The sequence below is a fragment of the Lepus europaeus genome, chromosome 3 (genome assembly GCF_033115175.1).
Source record: "Lepus europaeus isolate LE1 chromosome 3, mLepTim1.pri, whole genome shotgun sequence".
Lineage (NCBI taxonomy): Eukaryota > Metazoa > Chordata > Mammalia > Lagomorpha > Leporidae > Lepus > Lepus europaeus.
The window spans coordinates 37,416,269-37,434,319 of NC_084829.1; the positions used below are offsets into that span (position 1 = coordinate 37,416,269).

Sequence of the window (18,051 nt, forward strand, 5' to 3'; positions counted from 1 at the left end):
AGTGACAAGTTCCCCCGAGAGGACACAGGACATCATCCCCACCCATCTTCCCTGTCTGCCGGCAGCATGGCCCCTCTCCTCTCCCAGTCGCACACATCGTGCTGGGGTCCAGGCCCGAGAGAGAGAACACACCAGGTGCCGGAGGGCAGGGGGGCCGGATCTCAGTCCCCCAGGGCCGAGGCGCCAGGAAACAGGGGAACTTCATACGTACTAGGACCCCAGTCACGAACTGAACACTGGCTGGTTTTAGATGCACACGTCTGAACTTGACTCAACTAAAAACTGGAAAAGAGCAGCAGCAAAAGGGATTTTATTGCCGTTTCTGTGATAGAAAATAGCCTGGGAAATAAGGCCAAGACCGTGAAGTTCAGAGACTTCATGATATTACTCGGGGTCAGTGCTGGCCCTCTCTGAGGCGACTGGCCGAGCCTACCCGTGGCCTTGCATTCCCTGGGCAGCCTCCCCAAACAGCTAACAGGGCGGGGCATGTCCAGCCAGCAGGCCACGTAAGGCCCACAAAACCACTGTGCCTGCCAAGGCAACCACGGGAGGAACTCAAGACGCAGCGCAGCTATGGCAGGCTAGTTTTAAGCTGATTTGGTCTGGCCCAGAATGCTGTCATAAATACCCGAGTGGCCTTGTCAGAAGAAAGGTGCCGCCGCTGTCCCACTGCCCCCGGGAGGACATGGCTGTCAGAGGACGGGCCTTCGCGGCCAGCTCAGCACAGGCTCAGATGCCAGGCTCCCTGAATTAGGGTGAACTAGGACTTGAAGGGAAATCTGCAGGAAGAAAAGATACCCCCGAACAGCGGTCAGTGCTGTGGGAAACCACACTGGGCCGGAGAGGGGAGCAGGCTGTGAGGCAGACCCTCTGCAGCCAGGTGCTGCCAACCTGGCCCGTCCCCGTGCCTCACTGAAGGGCACCACGCTAGGAGCAGGGTCACTGCTATGCAGGCACCCGGCGCCCGCACAGGTCTGCTTCCGCAGGTCGAAGCTGGAGCTGCTGCTTCGAGAACTGGCACCTCAGGGCGGGCGTCACGGCACAGCAGGTTAAGCAGCCACCTGTGACGCTGGCAGGTTCCAGTCCCGCCCATTTCCTTCCAGTCTGACTTCCAGCTAACGCGCCTGGGAAAGCAGAGGAAGATGGTCCAGGTGCTTGGGCCCCTGGCACCCACGGGGGAGACCCAGATGGAGTTCCGGGCTCCTGGCTTCCCTGACCATCACGGCCATTAGGGGATGGAACCAGCAGCTGGAAGCTCTCTCTCGCTCTCCCCATCTTTCACTCTGCCTTTCAATTAAATAAATGAAATCTTAACAGCTCCATGGTCTGCCCTGAACCTGACTCACACCAAGCCCGGCCCCTATGTGCCCAGGCCGCGCAGACGCCAGCCCTGTGGCTCTCTGCTCTCTGTCACCCCAGCAGGAAAGGTGGAAACAGACCCTGTAGATATCCGACGCCCACAAGAGACTCCCCACGAAACTCCGAATCACCACCAACACATTTATTCGAGGGCGACAAGGTCAGATCTTACCAGGAGCTTTGAAAACGGGGAGGACTAGACACACAGGTGCTCACTGCCGGGCACTCACAAGCGCACAGGGAAGCAGGTCCTGCACGAGGCGCCACACGGGACGGACGAGCAGGTGAGGGACAGAGCCTGGCACACCACACAACTTTCTGTCCCGAGCAGGTGCTGCCCGCCTGGCAGGTGGTAGTGTTGAGAGACATGAAGGCAGGGCCTAGCGCCAGCCTCCGAGCACAAGCCCACACGACGGCGGCCTCGTGAGGGGTCACGCCCTATTTACAAAGCAGGGGAGTGACTGCTCCCGGCTGAGCCGTGGGATGAGACCAGGGCCCACTGCGGGGGTGGGAGGGGTGGGAGTTGGCCCCGCTGGTATCTGTTTACCCACCCCAGGCTTCCACAAGTCATTCTCTGGCACAAGGCAGATCAGCAAATTTGAGAAGGGGATTCCGCCCCAATTCCCACCCCCACACCCCCTTCCCAGGCCCAACAGGTGACCCAACCCACTGGGTGCAGCTCCACCCCTGCCCCACTTCCGGACAGACATGTGGCAAATATGGAAAGTGACCCCAGCCGGGCAGGAGCACGCCTGGGTCTCGCTGGGCTGGAGCTGTCCGAGGCGTCCCGAGAGGAGCAGGCCTCACCGGCGGCGGCCAGGCTGAGCCGGTGTTTTCTGGGCTGATTCAGGTTACTCCAGGGCGAAGCACGAGCCTGATGACACCCGGCGGAAAAGCAGGCTGGAGCCACGGAAGAGCTGGCCCTGAGGAGGGACCGGGGACAGACGCTGAGGTTTGCACCCTTGGAGAGAAAGGCCAGAGCCTGCCCGCACTGAAGCAGAAGGGGGCGGGGCCTCCAGGCCCCAGGGTGCCAGGGTCCGTGGGGCTACTCATAGGAAACCCCCAAGGAACTCACTGCTCCTCTGACTGCAAAGCCCCGTGGTGAGGTCGTGGTGCAAGCAGAGGGAGCCGAGTGCAAGGAAGAAGTGCGTGTGTCCCCCCGCTGCTTCCCCGCCATCCGCCCTCTCTGCAGCCTGCCTGCTCCCGCGGCCCCTGCCCTGCTCCACTGCCAGGCAAACAAAGGCCAGAAAAGGGCAAGGCCAGGCGCTGGGTCCAGGGGCTCAGAACCCAAGAAGCCAACACTGTTGGCCGCAGAGGGCCAGCTGGCCTCCCACCCCGACTGGTCCAGTGGCCCCTGTGGCCCGGGGATAAGAAGTGTTGGGCCTCACCACGCACCATGTGGGTCAGAGCGCCCTCATCCTTGTCTGATGAGGAATTGTTAAGTAAATCCACGTACCCACCTCAATCCTTTCTGAAATAAGGTGACACTTTTAACTTCAGTGCATTAAGCCAAGTGTCTCTATTCTCTTTCTCCACTCTACTCACGACATTAGATTCCCCCACACCCGTGTCTCCGTGCAGAGTGCACGTGTGGACGTGGCAAGAAAGGAAAAGCCTCCCCCGAGCTTGCTCACCTGCACGCTCAGGTACTTCCAGCAGTGAATCCAGGACTTGAACACTGGCGAGTAGGGGGGAAGCCCAGCCTGCAGCCTGCCCAGGAAGGAGGGTGCGTGTCAGACCAGAGCACGGGCAGAGGTCAGCCTCCGAACTGCCACCGCCCACATCCCGAGAGCACGGGTCCTTCCTGGAGGGACCTGGTGGCGCCCAGAGGAAGCCCCGCCGCAGCCCAGGTGGAGGGGGTGCTACAGGAAGGGCACAGAGGGGTACAAACTCACCCACAGTTGTTCACCGCCATGAGGTCGCCGACCAGCAGGAACGGGTATGTCAGCATGCTCACCGCGATCTGCAAGCCGGAGAGACCTGAGTGCCCCGCCCAGCCTGGGGAACAGGGACAGCTGTGCTGACAATGTCTCATCCCCGTCCCGGGCGGTGGCCCGCCGGCCGACTTACCCCCATCACAAACTTGGTGTAGCTCCGGATGGCCAGGGCCTGGCTGAACTGAGGGGACAGAGAGGGGGCGGGGTTTGCCACAGGCTCCTGCAGACCAGACGTCAGCCCTGCTGTCCCCTTCACCTCACCCTGTACACCCTCCAGACACACGCTGTGCACCCTGCCTGCCTTGCGGGCCCCTCCCCCTCCCAGCTGTTCCCACGGCCTTGCAGTCAGAGCCAGAAGACCTGGCAGGCAGAGGGGCTAAGTGGATGGCGGGGAGCTCAGTGAAGGGCACTGAGCGGCCTGTCGGCTCACTACGCAGTCGGCGGAACCTATGTAAAGCTCTCTGCTGTCACCCTGACAGCCGGTGGCAGAATCCAGGCCTTGGGGTGGGAGGCAGGCAGACACCAGGCGTTCGCCCCTGCAGATCCCCACGTTGCCCCGGAAATAACCCCAACAAGGGAAGGTGACGAGCCACCCCCCCCCAGCTTCCTGTGGAGGGGCCATCCCAGCACGGGGACGCCACAGAGCCCAGCAGAGGCTCTGCCACGCCTGGCAGCCTCGTCTTGGCTATGAAGCCACACAGAGCAAAACACCTAAGAAAACTTCGGATGGAGCTGCCGGCTGGTGTGAGGGCAGCAGCCCTGGTCCGACAGCTGCCCACCTGGACCAGAGAGGCCGCGCAGCTGTGCGCCTCTGCCTCACTCCACACTGCCTCAGCTGTCCCGGCTTACTGGGATGAGTGTGGGGCGGCAGCAGCTCCCCCGCCCACATGGCCCCCGAGGCAGGGCGGGACTGCAGGCAGGGGCCACTGCCATTGCGGGCACTGAATCTGCTTACGGCGGCAGGCCTGTTAAGATTTCACTTGCCCAGTCGAAGGGCCAGCCAGTGTTCCCGTGAGCACAGCCCTGGGCCCAGACACAAACACGACAGACACAGACATACGTGGATCATGACCCCCGCTGCGCCCAGGCGATTCCGACAGATGGGTCCCCAGGCCCCTCACCTACCTTCCCGGGCAATCCTGCTGTCAGAATGGCTGCCTGCCAAGAGCCCGGCCCACCCCGCCCCTGACCACCAGTCAGCCATCAGGCACACAGAGGTTTCTTCAACACCCGCCTTGCAGAAGGGCTGACCCGGGGAGGCCTGCCTATGCCAGGCTAGAGGTCCACTGGGGACAGACTGGGCTAAGCCTAGGCCATACTCTTCCTTGCTGACCTCCCTTGCTGACCCTGCCCTCAGCCTGCGTGTGGAAGCGGGCTGTGGCACCTGCTCTGTTCCCCTCACGAAGTGCAGAGGCGGCCTGGCCGCAGAATGCTGTGAGAAGCCTAAGACCCGAGGCAAGGCCAAGGGACTGGCACTCTTAGAGGCTCCACCTTCTGACTTGCTGAGCCCAGTCAGGTCAGTGTCCCAAAGCAGCCTCAGAAAAGCCAGGGCCGGCTTCCACCCAGAGACCGGCAGCCCAGAAATGCCTCTCGGCTCTGGGGACCATCTGGAGCCTTGCCTTTTGAAGCCATTCCTCCCACCCCTTCCCCCCAACCCCGTGCCCCTCCCACTTGGCAAAGCGGACTCCCAGGACCCCCGAGGCCCTCCCTCAGAGCCTGGTGCTCAGAGTCCCAGAGCCCCGAGTCTCCGCGGCCCCTGGGCATCAGCAGTGCATGGAAAGAAGGACGAGCCCTTGCTCCAACCAACCTGGGAGCCTGGATTCTGGTCGTTTCCCAGCCCCCCTGGGGTGTCACTCACGCTGTCATCCACCAGGTAGGCATTGATGAAGTGGGCCAGCAGGTTACAGCCCCACAAGAAAACCACATCGCCCAGGAGGTGAGGGATTAAGCCGCTACAAAACAAGGTGAGCAAACGTGAGCGGGGGAGGGAGGGGGAGCGTTCCTGGGGGCCCCGCAGCCAAGAAGCCAGCAGCGGTGTCCAAGCCCCAAACGTCGGCACGTCCAGCGTCCAGCGTCCGAGCCTCAGGAAGGGAGCCTGCGGGTGCTGGGTGGCCCGAGGTGACCCATGCTGGGAAGGCGGGGCTCCTCTCCCCTGGGAGGGATGCAGGGCCACGCCTGCTCTGCGGGTTAGTGCACATCTCAGGAGCGAACCACAGGAGCCAGGCATCAAGCTGAGAACGTGTGAAAGAGGCTGGACGCTCTCCCCTGGCCCCTGTACCCAACCAGCTCTCACAAAACACGCAGCTCGCCGTGTCTGCTCTGTCAACCACAGTTCCCGCATCTCGGCTCCAAGCAGCGGCCCTGAGTGAACAGCTCTAGAAACCAAAGGGCGGGCTCCACGTGGCGGTCCCCAGGCCGACCGCGAGTGGAGCAGCAGTCTGCGAGGCTCTCCAGCGGAGCGGCTGGCTCTTGGGAGGGGGAAGCTCCTCCCCTCTGAATTTGTAAAGACTTCCTTACAAACTATTGGAAACGTTCAGAGGGAACACACTGAACACCTGTACGGATCGAGGGATACGAATAAAACGAACCTTTCTGAAAGCCACGGGCAGTCCTCGGCCTTGGCTCCTGACTGTGCACATACACCCTTGGGTGCTTTCTGAGTACCGCACCGCGTGTTTTTCACCTGTTCCAGAGTCGTGTGGGGCAAAAGAACCCACAGGGTAAGTAAACACTTGCTGCTTGGGTCTCCCAGTCATACCCAGAAGAGAACGTGGGAGGTGCCGGAGCTGGCACTGCCTGGTTTCGAGGCGTGGTGCACCAGGTCCAAGGGCAAACATGTATTCCCCTGTCTGTATGCGCACATGGACACACACGTGTCTCTGCCCGCTGAGAATCATGTATGCGTAGGTGTGCGTACACACACCCTACATACATAGGTTCTGGGTTAAACAAGGCGCCGTAAATAAAATGACCTGGCCAACTGGAACACCACAACATAGAGGTCTCGCTCCCTCAGTCTCACGTCTAGCGCGCTCTGTTCACAACAGCGCGCCACCATGCCTGGGCCTCAGCAAGGCAAACGCAGGCCCCGTTCATCGGCCAGCTCCCGGCTCTGGCTGTGGTTGACTCTGAGCAGGGGCAGCAGCAGGAGCTTTCTGTAGGGTGAACTAAGGGGGGTGTGGGACGAGAGTGCTCGAGACTGGCCATCAGGAGCCCACGTGCCCGGCCACGGAGCAGGCCCCTGGGCCCCAGCTGATGGCCAGGTTTTCTGACTCTTAAAGAGAAGGTAAGACATATGGATTGTGTGTGAAATACCTTAAATGTTAAACATTAACACCCAATTTGTCAGAAATGCTGGGAGAAACAGAATCCGTTAGCCGGAGTCAGCCCGTGACTGCCAGTGTTCAGGACACAGATGTGCAGTATTTGCTGTCAGTGAGGCCAAGACTGTGCAGTGCCCGGATCATGAAGAGCAGCCCCATGCCCGGCCTCAGCCCAGCCCCATCCCAGCCTCAGCTCCAGGCCTGGGGTGAATGGATAAGGCCTGGTGTCCCCAGTGTACCGGACATGGGCCGTGACCTGAAAGGGGCCAGGCAGCCTTGGTGGTGAGGATCCTGGCTCAGACACGCTACCGAGCTCTCTGGAGTTGGGCTGCAGCTGCTCAGGCTGAAGCAGACCCCTGTGGTTAGGCTGAGGCCAGCAGCCTCGGCCTACAGAGTCAGGAGCACGTGTTAGAAGAGCCATGCGCCAGGCCGCTAGGGCGGGGCAAACTCACGTACACAAAGAATCCCAGCAGCCCCTCCTCTTTGAAAATCTTCCCGATGGAGCTCAGGACACCGCTGTGAAGAGAACAAGACAGAGACACAAGGTCGCCCGGTCATGGACAGAGCCCAGCGAGAGCTCCGCTCAGGTCCACGCAGGCCTGGCCGGGATGCAGGCGCGTGATTCTGAAATGCCCCCTGTGCGGAAGAAAGAGTGCTCCCGTGGCTGAGGGGTACCCGGCTCACGGAACCTAGGGAAACCCAACAACCCACGGGCAGCAGACCTGGGGGTCCTCTCCCGCCGTGTTCCGTGGGACCAGGAATAGCATCAAGTGCACTAGGGGCAGGGGGCGGAGCCAGGGACCTTCCTGGAGGCCAGAGCAGGAAGCCAGGGCCCTGCAGCAGGAGGCCCCGCCTGCAGCACGGACAAGGCTCTGGCCCTCCCTGGCAGGGAGCCCCGGACCGGAGGCCAGCGGCCAGCACGCCCCAGGCTATCCTAGTCAAGTTGAAAGGCAGAAGCGGCTCTGTGAGCTGTGGCAGACCAGCAGCCGGCCTGGCCCACGTGGCGGCTCTCTGGTAGAGAGGAAGACAGCCAGAGCCAAAGCCCTGGGCTGGGCGCCCTCTCCTGCCAGCCCCCACTGTGGTGGAGCCACATTATTCCCTGCTGGCCCCATCTCCCATCTTTCATCCAGTCTGGGGGAACAAGCCGGCTTCCCATTGGGGAACCCCAAATGAGGCACCGGGTGGGGTGGGGTGTGGAGGTGAGGCGGGCACGCCTTCCTGCCATGTACCTGCAGGACCCTGCTCCTGGCCCGCACCGCACTGCACCTCACAGGGTAGGGGGCAGGGCTGCCATGGCAAAGGGCCACGGCAAAGGGCCACGTCCGGCACCCAGCTCAGTGCCACCGCAGATCTAGGGAAGTATCTGCTGACAAGTGACGACCTCCTAGGAGAGGACCCGAAGAGCTCCGAGCCAGGCTGTGCACCGGCTGGAGAAGCCGTTAGCGTCTGGGGGACCCCAGCTCATGAGAAGTGGCAGCATCAACCCCGGGGGCAGACTCCAATCCCACTGTCCCTCTGCAAGGCACCTCGGCCCATCCAGGGCAGCCCCCGGTGAGAGATGGAGCAGAGAAAAGGTCCCAGGTGGCTGCTGTGGAAGCCACTCCCCCACCCCCCTGCAGCCAGGCCGCAGAGCTAGGTCAGCAATGGTGTCCCAGCACGCCTGGAGGGCCCCGACTACCTACCTGTACTTGGCCTCCCTGCCCACAAACTGCACCATGCAGCGCATCGAGATGACTGAGGAGAAGAAAACACAGAGATGACGTGCTGGGCCGGGCCTGGGACACCCGGCCACGGAGAGCACGGTCGCAGCCCGGGGACCAGGGCCTCGGGGTTCCCACCCCACCTCGCGTCCTCAGCCTACGGAGAGGCCCAGCTCCCTTTGGAAAAGACTCCCGGACAATCCCTCCTTGGTGAGGGCCCGGTGGGATCCTCCCAACCCTCACCCCTTCCTCGCCATGGTCCCCAGGGTCACCGCCGCAGTCCCCCCAGCGCGGCTCACCGTGCAGGGGGTGGGCCAGCATGCGGGACACACACTGCATCATCATCTCGTACGAGGTCTGGAAGACAGCAGAGGGCCAAGGTATGGTCAGGCTCGTCTCGGGGATGGGGGGATGGGGCCCGGGGCCCCCGCGGCCCCCACACAGGAGTCTGCTGAGGATGGCTGTGCCTGCTGCCCGCCCCAACCCACCCCTGCTAGCAGTGTGCGGGGCAGGGCTCCCATCCCCCCACCGACACACAGGAGCCGCCCGAGTCGGCGACGAGAGGTCAGCAGCCTCCACGCCCCGTCTCCAGCGGCGGTGCCCACCTCCTTCACCACTTTCCTCAGAGAAGTCTTCATGTCATCCTTGTTGGAAACCTGCTCCATCTCATCCGGGGGGAACACCTGGCATACGGACACAGACCACGGCCCAAGTCGCACCGGGGCACTGTGCTGCAGCCCCGGGAAGGAGCGAGCCCCCGTGTGCTCTCACAGCTTTGGCACAGCAGAGGGCTGTGGCATGGGGCCCTCCCCAGCTCGCCACTCAACGTGTGACCATCAGGGACCCCCTCAGGGCCCCTCTGGGGGCGGCTGGGAGCTTGGGGGAACCCCGGGCGACGGGTCCCAGCTTCCCGCGGGCTCACCTTCTTCATGCTGCCGCGGGTCACGGTAGAAAGGGCATTGGACATGAGCCGAGGGCTCAGGCCTCGGAACAGCCCTATCTTCCCATCCACTTGCACGATGTACTTGGCTGTAAGACAGCAGAGGCGGCAGCGTCACACCCAGCCGGGTCACACGCACTCGCAGGCTACCTGCCGCTCGGCCCTGCTGTGGCCGCGGGAGGGGCCTTGCCAGGATTCGGAAATGGCCAGGCCCTCGCCCCAAGTCTTCCCCTTCTTCTGGCCCCTGCTCCGCTGTGTCAAACCTCTAAAGCACTCTGACTACCAAGTTCACCATGTTCTCTTTTTCCGCTTCGAAAGCCTACTTGGCAAACAGCTACGGTTTCCCAAGTCCCCACCTACGCGATGCAGCCCAGAAGCAATCTTGTTGCTCATAAGACGTTTTTCTCATGGCAAAGAAAAAAGGGGGAAAGACAACACCAGCGGGCAGTGATGAAGCACGCAGCCCGAGGGAGGAAAGGAAGGAAGAGCAAGGGTCCCCTTTACGCACCACCGCCGTGTCCGGCCACCCCGGGCACCCACCAGCATGTGTGAGGAGCAGCAGCTAACACAGGCCCACCGATGACGAGTCCACCAAGTACTGTGACGTCGGAGAAGCTGGACCTGGGGCTCCCATGGTGCCTCACTGTTCTATCTGACGTCAACTTTTGAACTACGTTCAACTAAAGCAGCCTGTTTGTATAAGGTACCTGGAAGCTCACAGAATCCTCTCTCAGACAATGTGGTCTCCCTTCTGATCCACGCTGTAGCTCTCTAGCACCGCACAGAGGCAGCAACAAGCAAACAGGCCTTGTCCTCCAGCCACACGTCTGCCAGCCCAGCCACTGGCCGTCCCAGCCCGCGCCAAGGGCTTTCCAGGGCTGAGTGCACCTGTTGCCTGCACACGTGGGCCCGGCTTCCTACCTCACGAGAGAACAGGCAGAGGAAGGTTTGTTTTGGGGGAGGGGAGGTCAGAGTCAGCAAAAGGGAGCTACGGGGACAAAGCCTCAATTAAGATCTGGAGCAAAACACTCACTGCTTCCCATCTGATTTGCCCACCAGTACAAAGTGGGTAAGGACACCTATTTCCCAAGCGAATTATGAACAAGGGAGCAGAGAAAGAAACGCCAAAATGCCGACTGAGGCCTTTGTGGCTCAAAGGGCCGGGGCTCCATCACCGCAGGGCCTGTCTGCCATGCCTGGAAACCCTACTGCCCCCCAGCGTGGAGCTTCGACCAGGACACGGCAGGAGCAGATCCCGAACACACCTCGCCTCCCCGACCCCAGAGCAGGTGTGGAGTCTGGAAATACCTAAAGACAGGTGCTCACGACACCTGGACTGAAACAGCACCCATCTAAATGGGGTGTGGGGGGGAGGGCAGGAGGGTGCTCTGCAGGAAGCAGCCAGGTGGGATAGAGACCCCTCGACCCTGAGGCTGTCCGGGAACAGCTGGGTAACACAAACAGCGATGCTCTGAGTTTCCCCAGCCTGAGCCACTCATACCACAGCCCGAGGGGCTACGTAGAAACCACAAGGAAGAGCGTGGCAGCCCACCCCCCAGTTGTCCACAAATCTTGCACCATCTCTGCACGCAACGTACTACGGACGGATGTCTTCCCACTTCTCTGATACTCCCACACACCGACAATCTTTAAGCAAAACCAAAATGACCTGTTCTGTCTGGCCCTGGATTATGCGCTCAACAATGGGACACAAACAGAAGAGGAACAGGACACCTGACCCCTAGTTACTTAGCAGAAAGAGACTTCCAGAGAACATTCTGTCCTGTCCAAACAGGTCAGAGCAGAGGTGGGGGAAACACAGGGGACTGGCCAGGAAGGGACCTCTGGCTGTGAACACAGAGAGAAAGGGCATGTTTAAAGAAGGCAAGGGTACGGCCGGCACTGTGGCGTAGGGGGTGAGGCAGTGCCGGCATCCCATATGGACACGGGTTCGAGTCCTGGCTGCTCCACTTCTGATCCAGCTCTCTGCTATGGCTGGGAAAGCAGTAGAAGATGGCTCAAGTCCTGGGCCCCTGCACCCAGATGGGAGACCTCGAAGCTCCTGGTTCCTGGCTTTGGATCCATGCAGCTCCAGCCATTGCGGAGTGAACCAGTGAGTGGAAGACCTTTCTCTCTCTCTCTCTCTCTGCCTCTCAAATATATAAATTAAAAAATAAAATAAAGAAGGCAAGGGTGAGGACTAGGTGGCGGATACCAACGGCGCACTTGAGAAGGTGCTGGCCAGCAGGCACCTGCGGGCAGGAGCGAGCAGCAGAAGGGGAAGGTGGCTCTCTCGGTGCAGGCAGAGCCAACAGGGACAGGCTGGGCTGGGCAGGACGACGCTGCCCTGACTGCAGGCGGCCAGCACAGCAGGGTCACGGCAGGTGAGCTGCCTGCCCCAGCTCAGGTGGACGGTCAGGGCACACAGAGGCGAAGCTGTGACTGACTGCACACGGTTCTACAGCCGGTGGCTGGAGGCACCCCAGAGTGTAGACGCTACTGCCAGGGGAAAGTGAGGAAACTGGGCAGCTGGGGAGGGTGGGGGCAGAACAGAGCCCAGGAGAGCCCCCCAGGCTGCCCACTGGAGTAACAGGGAAGCAGAAAAGCTTCCACATACAACCCGAGGAGGCAGGGATGACATGCACACGGCCCCTCCTCCAGACTGCACAACTCTGGGTCCCACTGCCGCACAGGTGCTCCCAGGGCCAGCTGCACCTGCTCGCCCATCCCTCACGCGTCCTTCCTGGTGGGGGCGCGCACTCACCGTAGGTGAAGAAGCTCGGCAGGTAGAGGACCTTCCTCCCCAGCACATTGGTCCCAAGGGTGGGGGGCATCGGCTCGTGACCCACCTTGAGAATTAACAGAGACAAAAGGAAGGTTCCGCTGTGGTTTGGTCCCACGGCTCCTCTTTCCCAGGCCCCGACTCCTCTCCCACAAACCCTAACGGTGCTCCTGTTCCCCCATCAGAACTCACCAAAGCTTCCCTGGGTGTCCCGTAACCGTCGGCACCGCCTCATCGCTCCACACATGCCCAGTCCTCGGTTCTACCCGACCACACTCAGTCACCCCCAACGAGCTGCCCCTCACACCCCGCCTACTGCCAGGGCAGAGACCCCCCCCCCCCCCGCCGCCGCAGCATGCTGCAAGCCCCACTTGGCACGTCTCCTCTGCAGACGAACGGCTACAACCCAGCCTCAGTTCCAGCGCGGTGACTCTCAATCACGTCACAGCCAGATCTCAGTCCCAGCGCTCAGACGGCTCAGCTCCACGTCACCCGAAGTTTGTCCGACACTCCTTCCCGCCATGCCTGCTGCGCACACCTGCGTGTCCAGCACTCCCACCCCCAGGCCTGAGCGCACTGGCACCTCCCACCCCAGCTGCTCCCCAAACGCCTCCTCCACCGCGTTCCAAGCTCGGTCATTCTACAGGCCAGGGACAAAACGACCCCCACTTCTGCAGGGCTGTGTTCACGGCTGCTGTACAAACGCTGAGTACGGTGAAAGTGCTTGCGTGAAAGACCAAGGCGTCCACAGCCGCGTGAGAAGCAGGGGTCCCCGCTGCCAGACGGCAGACAAAGCGTGTGGGAGCAAAGGCCTCCCCTCCCTCCGAGGGGCCTCTGGCCCCCAAGCAAGCCTGCTGGCCCAGGGACCAGGGCGGCTCCTCCTGGCCGTGGGAGGGGGCAGATGGCAGGCCAGGCAGCTCTGCCCCATGCCCTGGATGGGGCTTCTGGGAACGCTGGTCTGGATCTCCTGTCTCCTCACCCCACTCAGGCCGCCCCTTGGGGCCTGCCTCTGAGATCTGTGACAGATTACTAAGTGTAAATTTAACGACCCCCTCCCACACTGTTATGGGAATCATCTTGAAAAAACAAAGATTCCAGCTTGGGGAGGGGCAGAAAGGGAGCAGCCAGCTGAGCCAGACAGTGGGCTCTGTGTCCCTTCTGGCTTACAAGCAGGGAGCTCTGAGTTTAGCTTTGCTTTGACCTCATTCTCTCAGGTGCAGGCGGTGTTCCCTCCGTGCCCTCAGCTCCGACTTGTGCCCTCTGCTACGGCTTGTGGCTTAAATCTATCTTAAATCCCCCACGGCTCCCACACCTGTTGAGTCTATTGGCTTAACTTGTACTCAGCTTACCCTGGCTGTTTGTCACCCCATTCCTCTCACCTCCAAGTTTTAATAACTTGTTCCCAAGCCACACTCACCTCATTCCACCCCCAACTCTCTGAGCCGAGTTCTAACCACAGCCCACGCTGGGCCCTCTGGCAGATCCCGGCAGGGCGAGTCCATCATCTTCAAGCCTCCAACCCTACAAACCTCACACCCCCATACCTGACGTAAGGCACTACAGTCTCACTCACCTAATTTAACACCCCTGAATCGGATCTACTCCTGCCCCCCAAGACGATAATCTTTTGCAAGAGGTCACTCTGATTCCCAAGCTATACCCATTAAGATCTCACCGTACAACAGGACAAGCGCAGCTCTACAGGGTTCAGATCAGAGAGGCCACCCCCTCCCTTCCAGTCCTCATCCTTTGGTCTCCCTCATTCACCACATTTCTTTTCAAACCTGCCAACCAACCCACCATCCCCCAAATAACAAAGCCACACCCCCAGTTCCCTCACCCATTCCTCGTGGTCCGGCACCTGCCACCCTAAAACCCCGGCCTCACCCGATTCTACTCCCTCAGCTCCCAGGGCCCTCATGGCTCATTCAGTCACCACCAGCGCCAATGTCCTGTTTCTCTCCCAAATCTGCGCTTCTCCTGCTGTAACTCCAACGCTAACCCTGTACGAGCAGCAGCCCTCACCCCCAAATCACAGCCAGACGCCATCTCCCCCCAGCAGCCATTTCCACGAAGACCCCAGTGGGGTCCCCTGAAGTCTATCACCCCAATCTTCAGACCCCAGCATCCAATCGGGCCCTCCCTTTCATTCCGATTTTCTCTCTCACCATCTCAGTCCAGCTGGAAGGACGGTGCAATATGACGCCCAGTGGCGTCAATTCAAATCAAACCTCAAAGCTCAGGTGGGCCTCCGGATTGTCACCTACACCCTCAGATACCAGGCCAGGCCCAAACCATCCCCGTCAAAACTAAGCCCATGTCACGCCCACCTAAGTGTGCCAAACGCATGATCCCTTCCAGCACACTGGCCTCCACCAAACACGCCGAGTAACCCTGCATCCGAGTTCCAGAGACATTCCGGCACAGGCCTCATTCCCTGCCAGCCCCCTCCCGCCCCAGTCCAGTACTCCCTCCCAGCCCCTCCCCCAGACACAACGCCGGCCATTCCCACCCCAACCCTGACTTCCATTTTCTTCTCCAAATGCGTCATCCCTTTCCCCCTAAAAGCCTCCTCCTCGCTCCCCTCTCCAGACACACCGCTGCCACTCCTCTCCCCCAGTGCGTCGCAGGGGTCTGCTCTCCTCCCCCAGAACCCACCCCTCTCCTCCCAACATCAAATCCAGAGCCCCCAGCTCCGGTAAACCGACCGCTCGCTCTCCCACAATCCACTAAAATCAATACTTCCGTCCACTTCCCCTCCGAATCCGACGTCCTTCCCGGCCTCTCGAGTGTTGGGCCCTGACGCCATTCCTTTGTCCCCCAAAGCTGCTTATTGAAACTCAGCTCTGTAAACCCGGAGCCTCGGTTGCCCGCTACCCCGAAAGCTAGTCTGTGTTCCTCACCCTCTAAACTCTGCCTTAGCCCCCAAACCCCCTCTCCATCCATCCGCCCGAACTTCTCGTCCCTCCCCCAACCCTGTTGCTTCCTTCCTCGCCCCCAATCCGCTGCCCTCCCCGATCCAAGTCCAGGGCTCCAACTCTCCAACTCGTCTCTCCATCCCCTCGCCCCCTCCCCTGCACCTGCAAATCCGCCCCCCCCGCACTCCCAACTCCCCACGGGATCCCCCCTTTCCACCCCTTCGTTCTCCCCGAACCGGCCGTGCCCAGCCCGCTCCCCACAGAGTCGCCATTGGCTCCGTCACCATTAACTCCCTCGCCCCGAGCCTCCTCCAGACGCCGGCCTGCCGCCTTCACGTCGGCCCCCATCGCACTACGGCGCCCCTGCCCCCACCTGGATGAGCAGCTTCACGTAGAGCAGCGGGTGGCTGAGCGCCGTCACGCCCGCTCCCAGGGCCACGAAAAGAGCCTCGGTGGTCGGGGCGTTGTCCCCGGAGCCCAGGCCCCCGGACGCGCCGTCCATCCTGCGGGCCGAGGGCTGCGCCGCGGGCCGAGGGTGGCGGGGGTGTGCACGGTGCGCGGGCGGTGGGTCGCGAGCCCGGGCCTCGACCCCCGCCGCCGCTCCGCCGCGAGCTCCCGCTCCAGCTCCGGCTCCCGCCATCCCCGCGGCACCGCCGCGAGCCCAAGGCGCCACTTCCGGGTCCGAAGCCCCCATGGAGCGGGGCGGCGAGGTCACTCCCCGTCACGTGGCTGGAAGCCACGCCCCCAAGGCGTCAGGGGGCGGGGCCGGGACGCACCACTCCCGGCCGCGGGGGAGCACCGGGTTGAGGCGGGGCGGGCAGTGAGCGCTGGGGCTCGGCCCACTCGCGGGCTCGGGGCCTGGCCGGACGCTTCGCTGCGGGCTAGGTGCCGGGGGTCGCGGACGGCACAGGCTGTGGACGCGGGAACTTTGGTGGCCTCCGCGGACCGTCAGGCTCCCCCGGGAGCCCCAAATCGGCGGCTCCAGCAGCCAGACACCCCCAATATGGTCGGAGGCGCCTCCGAGCCCCTCCCTCCAGGAGTGTTCTCCGCAGTCCCGAGCCCGCCCCTTTGCGGCCCAGAACCGGGTGACCGTGGCCTCCTGCTGCAGCCGGGCTCTCCGCGGGCCGCAGCCTCCGTGTGGCCTCTTGGCCGTCGCCGGTGCCCCGCACGCCCTCCCCCAGCCGCCGCTCCGCGCCCGTGTCACCCCGGGGAGCGCCTGGTGCAACTCGGGAGGGCCGAGGCTCTGCAGGGCTTCGCCTTGCGCCAGCTACACTTTGCGTGTGAGCGCACGCAGGCACCGCGCCAGGCTGTCTTTCCCCTGCAGGCGCTGCGCCAGACGCCCGTGATCGTTAGTGGAAAGGACACGGTCGCGCCTAACGCGGTGCCGGGCACGATTGAAAGTGTGGCTCACGTGCGATCACACACACACAGCCCGCGGGGAAGATCATTTCAGCGAGTGCGGGGCGCCCCCGAAGCGCGTGAGTCCTGAGTCTGCCTGCGGGGGTGCAGCCGCGGGGTGCCAGCGCTCGGTGGGAGAACTCCTCCAGCAGAGTGTGCCCACCGCCTCAGCCCGGGCCACTGCGGCCAGCTCGCCCCGGGCGCTCTGCGCAGGGCCGGCCTCCCTCCCTCCCAGCCGTGGCCTCTCTCGCTGAGGTCCAGTCCCCGCCGAGGCTCTCTGCCCTTGCAACCGCTTTCTGCTTCAGACACAGCTTTGGGCTTTCACCAGCCCCGCAGCCTCCCCCAGGGGCGCTCGGCAGGCCGCCCTTCTGCCCGGGCTCGGCTCGGAGTTAGCGCTCAGCGGGGCCCCGCAATGGAGTTCCAAGCACAATGCTAACGCCCAGCAGAGGTCGGGGGCTTCCAGCCCCGGGGGGGTGCCGGAGGGGTGGGCCGTGGGCCTCCCCTTCCTGCTGGAACTTCCCCGCAAAAACCTCCCCCTTCCGCGGGCTCTTCCTCCTCTTTTTTCTCCAGCTGTTTTTCTTTCTGCACGTGACCTTGGCCTTTTATTCCGCCTTCTGCGGTCACCTAAATTGTTGCCTGTTTTTCTGGCCCTTTCACACTGTGGTTCCTTCCGTGTACGGCAGTGGCATTAACTTGTCTTCTTTTGTATCCTCCACAGCACCAAATATAGAGATAAATAAATTGTGCAGTAAACTGTGTCTACGTGGTTAAAAGATTTCCCCCAGCAAAGATATCAAAGTAAAAACGGATCAGTTAAGCCACTGGGGCCGCACGGTATGAGGCAGAAGCAGATCTCACTCTGTGTCATAGCTACAAGGGGGCGGCAAAACATCTGTGGGAAAATGAAATGAAATTGACTGGTGTGTTGATGCAAAAAATTCTTAAGTCCATGCATAGTTTTTTCTTTTTTCATTTTTCTTTTTCTTTTTTTCTTTTTGTGACAGGCAGAGTGGACAGCGAGAGAGAGACAGCAAGAAAGGTCTTCTTTTTTTCTGTTGGTTCACCCTCCAATGGCCGCTGCGGTTCTAGCCCTGACCAGGATTAGATCCCAGGGTGCCAGCACCGCAGACAGAGGATTAGCCTATTGAGTTGCGGCGCCGGCCCAGTTTTTTTCTTAATACACATTTTCTGTAAACTTTTTGGAGCCCCCTTGTATGTGTAGATTAAAATGATTTTTTTTCACTAAAATAATCTATTTTTCCCCCTGTGTACTTTTTGAAGTTCTTGCTACTACAACCCAGAGGTCATAGGGACAACAAGCAGAACAGGAAGAAAATCCTCCATAAAAAAAAAAAAAAAAACATTACAAACCACTCACTGGCACATTCCAACCATGAGAGTAAGTGGGAAAACAGGAAGGTAAATCCCTCTGGGAATGTGAGATAACAGAGCCATCGAAAGGAAACTTTCAGAGGGAAAATGTACAATCGGACGTGGTGGAAAACAAGCCAGTGTACTTGGGAAGGAAGTACAGACTGCAACTTGAGGGAGACTGTACTCCCTGAGAGGATACAGCGTGCAGACGCTGTAACAGTTAGCTCTGGGTGGGTGGGTGTCCCCCTCCCCCAAGCAGTCCCCCCACCATCCGCACTGGCCACCTCCAGGGGCTAGCCTCCCTACACTGGGGCTGCCGG

The 18,051-nt window shown here is 61.3% G+C and overlaps 1 protein-coding gene and 1 long non-coding RNA gene across 3 annotated transcripts; one reads left to right on the forward strand and one right to left on the reverse strand.

Annotated features, from left to right (window-relative positions):
- Window positions 1–1,486: 1,486 nt before the first annotated feature.
- On the reverse strand, window positions 1,487–15,671 carry MTCH1 (mitochondrial carrier 1). 2 transcript variants are annotated; one of them, XM_062186037.1, is made up of 12 exons: window positions 15,333–15,671; window positions 12,024–12,108; window positions 9,242–9,348; window positions 8,925–9,002; window positions 8,619–8,676; window positions 8,302–8,353; window positions 7,076–7,135; window positions 5,155–5,248; window positions 3,430–3,477; window positions 3,255–3,322; window positions 2,994–3,069; window positions 1,487–2,282 (listed from the first exon to the last, which is right to left on the reverse strand). In XM_062186037.1, the coding sequence occupies exons 1-12, from the start codon at window positions 15,651–15,653 to the stop codon at window positions 2,211–2,213; spliced, it is 1,119 nt and encodes a 372-aa protein (XP_062042021.1). In that variant the 5' UTR covers window positions 15,654–15,671; the 3' UTR covers window positions 1,487–2,210. The 2 variants fall into 2 exon arrangements, with proteins under 2 accessions (XP_062042021.1, XP_062042020.1); XM_062186036.1 differs by having other exon boundaries at window positions 5,104–5,248.
- A 606-nt stretch (window positions 15,672–16,277) lies between these two features.
- LOC133756859 (uncharacterized) lies at window positions 16,278–17,553 on the forward strand. The gene is made up of 3 exons (XR_009865546.1): window positions 16,278–16,437; window positions 17,076–17,191; window positions 17,362–17,553. It is a non-coding gene; the product is annotated as an uncharacterized LOC133756859 (long non-coding RNA).
- Window positions 17,554–18,051: the final 498 nt, after the last annotated feature.